This window comes from Chrysochloris asiatica, unplaced genomic scaffold (assembly GCF_000296735.1).
Source record: "Chrysochloris asiatica unplaced genomic scaffold, ChrAsi1.0 scaffold00240, whole genome shotgun sequence".
NCBI lineage: Eukaryota > Metazoa > Chordata > Mammalia > Afrosoricida > Chrysochloridae > Chrysochloris > Chrysochloris asiatica.
In genome coordinates, this window is record NW_006408758.1 from 1,192,689 (window position 1) to 1,202,954 (window position 10,266).

Below are 10,266 nucleotides of genomic sequence, written 5' to 3' on the forward strand. Positions count from 1 at the left end.
AGTCTGGGTTCTTTTCTATGTCTCTCTCAATGTAAATTGATAACCATTGTAGTTCTGCAGTGTATCTCAAATATAGTCCAAGAAGTAGCACTTTGCTACAGCACTGATGGACAGCTTCTGAAAACTAACCTTTGGTGTTTTCTGAAGTAACAGACAACGCAGAAACTGTTCTCCTCTGTCCAGTGATTTGAACTACAGGTTGGCAGTTCAAGCTCACCAGCCACTCCTCGGAAACCATAGAAAGGATTGCTATGGGTTGGAACCAACTCAAAAGCACTCAACAAGTGGGTCCCCCAATATAGACTAAAGGCAGTCTTTAATAAAGTTTTTAATGTCATTCTTTAAGTAGGAAAATCAGCTAGTAGATTTAAATATATGGCTTCAGTTTCTACCTCACACTGAGCTTATGGATTTTTTATGATGTGTATCCTTATATGCTTATCTCCATTATTAGTAAAGATTTGTTATACCAATTAAATTTACACTAAAAATTTTAAATCCTGTCTTAAATATCCTTTCAAAATTTTGACATTTTAGATTAATAGGTATCTTTAAAAACATGAATAACTGACTACATTTTCACTGATTTAGGGTCATTGTGAAGTTTCTCAAGGAAGTTATGTAGTTCCATGACCTGTCACTGATTAATAAATTTTTCAAAGTTTTTACTTCACCTTAGTTGTTCATAAACTGTTTCTTGTTTTGTCATTTTAATTTAGTAAATTATCGTATAAAACTCTAGCTTTTTTTTTTTTTTTTTAGCAGTGTGGTAACAAAAGAGGGATGTCTATAAAATGTACTTGGAATTCCAATCTATTTCTCTTTACAAAATTTGGATTATCTCCATAATATCAGTTTGGAATATAGGTTTGCAACACAATCTTATCATTTTAATTAACTAACCATTATGCTCATTACCTGTGGAAAAGTATGATATGAATTAAACTTCAAAGGAAAATCGTTAAAAAGTATAAACTGTCATATTACTTTTCTATGAAGCAAAATTTAGTTGATTTCATTGTCATAACTTCCACTTTCAGATGGCCAAGTAATGTGCTATGCATGATATCTTTGATAGAAATTAATTTCTTGATGGAAAATTAGGTAGACATATCCAAAAAATGGAAATAACTAGGTGATGTGTGCATAAGGTGCTGAAAAAAATGGAATCAACAAAAAGATAATTATTTTTAAAAATGCATTTATATATGGTCAGTGTTTAAATTTTAAAAATCGGAAATTGTACATTCATCTACATGACTATCTAAGTGGAAAACAAGATGCAAATTTGGGGATTTAACCCTTGAATTTAAACAGGACTAAATGAACACATTAAAATACACAAATTTCTACTGAAATGTATTCATAATTGACTCCTTATTTTGCTTTCTTTCTAATCACATAAAACTTGGGGTGGGGGGAGGCTTTTTTCTTGTGCAGGTCTTTGGGATCTTTAGTCTCCCTGTAAGCACAGCAATTATGAAGTATGAGAGTACAAAAATCTTGTCCCTTCTCGATGAAAGAGCTTTTAGTAACTGATAGTACTGAATGGTCTTCTGCACCAATTAGTTGATTTGTAGAAAATTCAAGTGATCTTCCTACTACTTGATCTATGCAGATTGAGGGAGGCTACCTGCTTCATATTTCCATGTAATGTAATGCAAAAATAACCAGAAAGGAGGTAGCAATATCAGAAAACAGAATCGGCAGAATCAGTAAGCTGAATTGAGGTAGTTTCCCTATTGTTCTGTGAAATTAATTTCTTATTGATGGAGTTGATTTCATACATTATTGTTTGAGTGGCAAAACAAGCATAGTGTTTGCAACCCACAGACCACATTTGTGTTCCTCAGGTTATTTAATTATTCTAAAAAGACTTATTTCATTACGAAGCGTATTCTATGTATCTAATGGGCTACATATCTCTCAGGTGCAGTTTGATAAAACCTAATTACTGTTAAAGTCCATGGTTCTTCGCCAATGTAAAAAAAATTCCATGGATTTAAAAAATACTCATGGCAAGGAATAATGCATAAAATATTTTGAAGTGATATTAAAGTTCTGACGCAGTATAGTTTGTGTGCCTGTGTTGTGTGTCCATACACTTTTTACTCTATATAGATAACTGATTATTTCTCTAAACTACTCCTCATTTAAGAAATTCATTATAAGGTGAGTAGTATCCATACTTTGGAAAAGAAAGAAAATACCAAGATACACCATTAATTTGGCAAATTCATTCTAGCCTTGCCCTGGGAGAGGTTCCATAATTTTTCATTACAAGTAAGGGATCTGCAGGAGCTGAAGAACTTGAAAATTCATTTGAAAGAACTTTTCTCTTTTGCTATTTCCCTTATAGATAGAACAAGAAAAAATTACCACCACAAAACTCTTGTGCTAGCTTGATAAAATGTTATTCTCTTTGCCATAATTCTTGCAGCTTTTAACCAACTGAATGAATTGAAAATTCTAACATCAAAAAGAGCTTTGAAAGGAACAAAAAATATGACCCCTTCTCCCCAAAAATTCAATACTTAAATTTCAGATTGAAGCTGGCTTTTATAATAACCATATAGTAACTGCAGTTATTTCATAGAATAAGCACATAGTACCTGCATATTAACCTGCTCAAAAAATAATTTATGCATCTTTATTCAGCCTACATAAGCATACCCATTCCATTTTTCTGGTTCACTTTGTCTGCAAAAACGGTATAATTTTGTGCTTAGGTAATTCATCTAGGGAGATTGATTTCTTTTGCATGGCTCATTTGGGCCACAGAGGATTAGCAAGCTTTATGTACTTTATGTATTGAAAACATAAGAACAAGAAAGGTGAGAAAAATGAAAAGAATAATTAATCATATAGTACATACATCCATACAGTATCTTCTAAATCTCAATCAGTTGTTTATTGGTCTGCAAACAAGTTTCACTTTTACAACAAATATTAGTAATGAGGTCATCCAACTTTGAGACCATACAAAATGGATCATAAATTTAAAAAAAAAAAAAAAAATGTGCTGCTAATTTACTTCTTGTATTCCTATATTACTTAAAATCCTGTCAAATAAATAAATTTTTCTGTCAATAAACAGAGGACATTTTTTAAAAATCACTTCAAAATAATTGGATTTTTCAATTATTCCTATGGAGGATTGAATTTCCTTAAAAATTGGTAGTGCAAGTGCCCACTAGGGGATCAGACTTGAGTATTCAGCACTTTAATGCCTATGGAATATCATTTTTTCTTTCACATGCAGAAGTCCCACTAGGTCTATAGACACCTCTTGACTTCTAGAATCATAGCTACTGTCTTGGTGATGAATTGCTTGCCAAATATGCTTAGCATTACAATAGATGTGTACAGTAAACATAAAAGTTCATCCTGCTCTAATTTGCAAAAATGCTGTTGGAAATATTCTGACTGAATAAAGATATATAGTAAGGGAAAGAAGTCTAATTTTATTTATTTTATTTTTTGTAAAAAATAATTTGTTTGCATTACTAGAAAATGATTATTATAAAGTGACATTTCATTTATTTATTTATTTTTTGCCAGGTGAAATTTTTAAAGAAAAAAAGTTTAAAAAAAAAAAAGAGAACAAAAAGAAAGAAGAAAGGAAACTCTGCTCTCTTACTGGTAGACAAACTTGCAAGACCAGCACAAAAGAGAAAAAAAAAAAATCTTTTTTTTTTTTTTTTTTCCACTACATTAACAGGACTCAAATTCTGGAGGAACAGAAAGCAGACTTATATGTGCAATGCTAGTATCTGTACATTACATAGAAATTGTTCAAATTTTTCTGCCATTAGTTTTATCATCAGTTAATACAGCAAATCATAAAATATGCATTTAGCATATAATTCTAGAATTCCCCTCCATTTCATTATTAATTTTGTTGTTTTATTTTTTTTCACAGCTATTTCTTCTGTGGTGAATTCAGGTTGTAAGTGACCAAAAACCATTATGTGATACAGTTTTGCTTTGCTTTTATGTTTGTTTGTGCAGCACTCCAATCTAGATGCAGAATTGTTACTAATTTCAAACAACTGTTCGGGCCTTTTTATAATTAGGTCCTTGTAATTATAGTAACAGCATCAGAGATGTTAAAACAAACAACATAATTCAACAAGGCCACAATGAGCGCCATTTTCTTCATATTCTTCATATCTCGTTCATTAACATAATGAAGTCTCCGTCTGAGGGGGAAAGAAGAGGAAAAGATAGGGCACAGGAGAATTTCAGCAGTTATTCTTCTCCCCTGGGCTGGCCTAAAAATCCCAGTTTAAAAAAAAAAAAAAAATCTGAGAGTTTGTGTTTTTCTTTTGAGAACAGCATAAAGATTTAGGAGTATACACATTTTTACCACTGCTTTTATCAACTCAGAACAGTCAACCAGGTGTTAGCGGTTTTGTAGGTTTAAAATTCTGCGTAATCTTCTAAAGACTAGTGACCAAATGAGCAGGTCCTTTTGAACTTCCCTCTGGAGGGGTCCCATCTTTGTTAGGAGGAACTATAAATCCATCACTGCTGCCTCGACCTAGTTGGTAGTAAGTGTGCAGCTGATGGACATGGTTTCTGGAGCCTAGATTTGGCATGCTTTTGTAGTAAACATCTTCGGCATCACCACTTTTGGCCGGTGGGGGGTCGGTCTGGGTGCTGGTGGTAACACTCTCTGCGGCAGACACACCAGCCAGTGCCGGCATGCTGGTGTAGAGAGAGTCCCTATGGGGTGACTGGAGATCTTCTGTGTGCTCGTTGGTTAGCAAAGGGAAAAAGCTCTCACTCTGGTCTTGGGGGATCCGCCTTCTGGTGTAATGGTGTGGCTGGTGGCTTTCTGTGGAGTAAACTCTAGGGGGCAGCAAAGGAGCATCAGATTCCTCATGAATGAGTTCCAGGCCCAAACTCTCCTCATGGTTAAAGGAGGTGGCGTCATCCAGGACAATGGCATCATCTTCACTCCCACTACCCAGGTTATTTACCAGCTTGTTCATCAGATTTCTGTTCTGGTCGCTGGAGCGCTCGTGGTTGTTCAGGTAAGAAGGGATATAATTGGAAGTGAGTTCCTTCAGAATTTTTTTCTCTAGGGTGGTCTCATTATGGTTATAGCCACGGTCTATGATTTGCACACAGTTGCTCAGGTATTCGCTGCTGGCAATGCTGTAACTATTGCCATGGTTACCATTCAGTGGTAGAGTATCCATGACACTTGTATCCCTGGCATTGTTCAGAAGCCCCTCTGAAAAAGATTACAAAACACTATGACATTTATATCCAATAGGCCATAGAACACACACACAAAGACAAGCCAAAAACATTCGACTATGAAATATGAATAAATTACTAGCATTTTTACATCAGCATAGAAAGCTTGAAAAGAAAGAAAAAATACTATTAAATACATAAGTTCTTGGACAATTGATAGATATCTTCTAAAAGGAAATAAAAAAGTATTCAAAGTAAAACCTTAAAAGAATAAAACAAAAAAAAGTACAAATTATAAGTGTGCAATTTCCACAAAATAAACACTACCTCACATTCTTTGCAGAATTCTGGCTATAACTTTGAGAAAATAATGCAATATTTTGGTGAAGTCATTTATAATTTTCAGTTCATACACATCAATGTCCATTAAATAATATATTACCTAAAATAATATAAATTTTAAATGTTGCCTTAACATTGAAATAGTTATAATATTAACATAATTCATTATGGTAGTTTGAATCTAATGGCCAATAGTAAAGGAACCAGGAAATTATTCTATATAATAATTTCATATATTTTTTTAAAGATTGAAAATAAAATGTAAGACACATAACCACAAAAGAATTATGTTAAATTCATAAAAAATAGTGGAATCATAAAACAATGTTTGCTTAACTATATGACACACATATGTAAGTGGACTTTCAAAACAAAACTATTTGGATTTAATTTCTAATTTCTTTCTGTGGCCCTACTGGTTAATGTGTGGCTTGAACTGCAAGGTTGGCAGTTGAAGCTCACCAGCCGCTTCTCGAAAACCCTATACAGGGTCACTATGAGTCAAAACCGACTCAACAGCACTTAACAACAATAACATAGGGACTTTGGTTATATATTCCCTTATTAGTCATTGTTTAGAGTCACTAGGTAAAAATTGCTAAGTATGTTATAAGATATAGGTATCTGACTCCTAACTGTATAGTGTCAATATTAAAGGTACCATTTCATAATGAGTGATTCCTTTGTGTGCATATTAAACTTTGGGTTTACAAGAGGAAAAACAATTCATTGTGGGGAAGAAATAGCAGCAGTGCAATAAATTTGATCACATGCTTCTTCAAGGTTTTTGTACTTCCTAGAAGGAACGGACCAATAACCTGAAATTCCATAAAAAATTTCAAATGCGATCATGAAAGAAAAAGAAACACAAAACTGGTAAATAAGAATAGCTTTTCTTTACAAAAAAAAATTAAGAATTCTCATAAAACTTCTCAATACACGCTAACTTGTGAAAATATAGCACTCATTCTATATCTGTGATGCAATTATGTATACCAAAAGGAACTAGTTCATTGCTGGTTTAAATAAAGTGTACTAAATACGCCAATTTTTATATGGATTTCAGATGTATACTTTGTATTTAGTTAAAACCGTTTTCAAAAATAACAGTGTATAAAAAATACTTTAAAAAACATTAGAAGCAGCTATCACAGACATAGGGTGAAGCCATTTATTTTCATGTTATATCTTGTAGACAAATCCACAATGTTAGGAAAAAAATAAAAGTAAATGCTTTTTTAAAGGGCCATATGTGATGGATGAATGTTGCTGCAGAAGCTGCTATGGTATGCTTAATGGTTATGGATAGGTAATTGATGCATTGAAATAGGAGTTTATTTTTCAGGTTTCAATGCATTAGGTATATGTTGAAATCTGCCCTTGTACAAAATACAAATATGTTGCATGTCACACATATTTTTTATGATGGAATGTACTATTGAAACATAAAAGTTTATGAATACTTAGCAAAAATAAATGCTTAATTTAAAAACAATTTAACTCACACAAACAATTATATGAGACTTAACAATCATGTGACAATAAAAGAATCAGACAACAAAAGCGTCTAATCTCTATTAACATATATTTATATAAGTCGATTCATAAGTTCTTTAGTTTTAAAATTGTGAGATGAACTGTTTTTAATAACTACATCATCTATATGTGATGCAATAAAAGTGAACTAAAAAAAATTACATTTGATATGCAATGTTTAGCTTTACTCCCATACTTGTCTCTCTGTAGGGCTCTAAACGACAGCATGAAGAAAAGGAAAGAAAAAACAACAAGTAAGCTTACAGCGACAGTAGAAGAAACATGAGTAAAAAGCAAATTGATGATATGCAGAAGAAAGAGTCAAAGGAAATAATTTTCTGTGCCCCAAAATTCATGAGTCTATGTTACATGGTCTATCATAATTTAAAATACTGAAACATTAGTTAGAAAATAAGAATAACCCTTAACACATGCTAATTAAATGAATCTTTAATAAGCATTTCTACAGTTTGAAATTTTAAACAAACACCCATTTATTTTAACAGTAAGATTTTCATACAAATCAAACAGAGTACAAATTTAAAGGTAAGTCATGAAGATTTTCACAACTATATTTCAATATTATGTATATATGATAGTACATACCTACTCTTAAGGTTTTTTGATAACAATCAGTAAAATTATAAGTGTAATTTTTTGTTTATGTACTGAGAGAAAACCACAAATTAGAGGTTTTTATAATTGTCTTTTTCCCTTATAGATTTTCTGTTTCCATGTACAAAGCCTGCTTCTACCCCATGGTCCTCATACAAATAAAATTATTTTCATCTTTTATGAAAGATACTGATAAATATCATGATTTCTGATGCTCATACCTACAATTTGTCTAAATATGGAGGGGAAAAAAAATCCCCAGCTAAATTGTATTATCAAGAAAATGTGAAGGTAAAGTACCACTGTCAATATCAGATTTTCTTCTGGATTGTTGCAAAATTTTATGTAAACAAATCAGGGCTTCAAAATAGTTCCAACCAGTTCAGTCATGATTAATTAAGCAAAACTTGAACATGACTGGATTTTTAAAGTTTGGCCTTTCTGGAAGGAGACAAAGATATGGGTAGACTCAGAAGAGGCCTAGTATGCCCTTTTAGAAGCTTCATGCATGAGATTGAGATTTTATTATTGGGAGAACTGTGAAGCTACAGACACTCAAAGGAGATCAGCCAGTCTTCTTGAATGAGGAGCTGCTATTTGTAACTCTGATCACAATCAATAGGCAAGAAACACGGCTGTCAAAACATTGGCCTTGTGTTTTTAAGAGGGGGATTAAGTTTCTAAAATTGCTTTGATCTGCAATTTTTCTCATTCTGACTATTGTTATAATTCATTCAAATTCATAAATGTAAGCCTGTTCAGTTTTGCTTCTTTGACCATGTTGAAACCTGGAAAAACCATTTTGCATCCCTGAATCAAAGATTTTTATAGTTGATGCTTTAAAAACAATAGTAGCAACATTATTTTTTTAAAAAAGAAAATTCATCACAGTTCAAAATAACTGTTCTTGCTGATGTATTTACAGAAAGTTTAAAACATTAAAAAATAAAAACCAGTGAGTTCACTGGGTAAGATCATTTTAAGAATTCCAACACATTAATGCTTTAATCACTGCTTTAAAATTACAAATTCTGTACTTTAAAATTGATTTGGTTCTTCACAAAAAGACCAACACTTTTCAAATTGCACAGGGACTGTGTTTCAAAGTTTCAAAATTTTTAGAATAAGAATTTGAAGAGCTATTATGAGTATAGCAACAGATGGAAATCATTTGTAGGTTTATTATGCTTCCTCCCTTAAATGAGAGCATTTTAGAACTTTCTGGAAAGCACTTAAGCGACCATTGAGTTTCAATTTCCTATTTTCAAGATGATAAATGCAGGCAAGGGAGGACAAGCCATATCTATTGCCACCTTGCTTATAGTGGTAGATCTGGGATCAGAAAGTCTTTCTAGACTTTCTTTGTGAACTGTTACTTCCTTCTCTTCATATCCAACTTAGGTGTTAAAACCCATAATAGGTCATTTATTTATATACTTTATAGTCTTCTATTTATTCTAACTATAATGTATTCTTCATTGTATCTACCTCTGTATCTATATCTTTTATTAACTTTTTAGAATTGAATTAAATTCCTTTAAAATAGAAAGTATTTTAGTAAAAATTATGACTTCCTCTCTATATTAGATTTTGATGATAGGTTTAATCTGTAATGGGATTTGTCTTACAAAAATTGAATTCTCCAAAATTAACAAGAAGATAATGGTCCAGAAATACTATGCATGACATTTAAAATTCTTATAAAGATAGAATCTGAATATAATCAAACAAAAGTATATTATTTGTCTTTACAGCTAACTCTACATGTGACTATAATACTATAAACACTATTTTAATATGTAAACGTACTATTTCTGTATTTTTAAAATAAAGTCATTACAAACAAGAAAGGGCACTTTAAATCTGATTGCTTCTGTAGCTGTATGCCATTGTTGTAACTGAATTAGAGGACCCACAGAACAGAACCAAGTGGTAAGTCAACATAAACCACTCCAGTACATACCGAGCCACCTATATTTCATGTAAGATTTCACCTTGCCAGTAACAATTTAAGTGCATTCATCTGAAAGTATAAGATTAGTAACAATATGACAATCACCAAGTTTTATTTTTTTTGTCAGTACTAAAATAATTATTTTAAGCTTTATCATAGTTTCTTAATAACTCTTAAAGAATGAAAAGCCTGAAGAGTTCCACTCCTAACTCTGAAAAAACTTTAATGAAATTACTTACTTTTATTCTTAAGGAAAAGTACTAGAATTTATTGAATTTATTGGAAGATAGAAAAATCCACTCAGAAAAATCCAACTTTGAGTATTTGTTGAAAATCTTACAGCAATATACAATATTGAATTCCACAGAAATAAAACTTTGTATGTACATATTGTTATTAATTTTTTTGGATTGTGAGAATCTCAATTTGACATTGCTGATAGAGTGTTTCAGCCTTACAGAAATCTCCTAATTTAAGATAATAATAAAAATTAAATAAGAAGCAGATGCTGAGAAAAAAAACAAACAATATATATATATATAAAATGATGTTGTCCTGGTGTGATGCTGTAGGATAAGCACTGTACTGCTAACCACAATGTCAGTGGTTCA

General features: G+C 31.8%; 1 protein-coding gene across 1 annotated transcript in view; it reads right to left on the reverse strand.

The window, feature by feature from the left end:
- Positions 1 to 2,880: 2,880 nt before the first annotated feature.
- The window catches only part of LOC102839278 (latrophilin-3-like), an 883,976-nt gene continuing 876,590 nt past the window's right edge, over positions 2,881 to 10,266 (reverse strand). Inside the window, exon 23 of the mRNA XM_006873416.1 lies at positions 2,881 to 5,242. Within this exon, the coding sequence (XP_006873478.1) occupies positions 4,443 to 5,242 (800 nt within the window). The 3' untranslated portion in view covers positions 2,881 to 4,442. The remainder of the gene's footprint in view (positions 5,243 to 10,266) is intronic.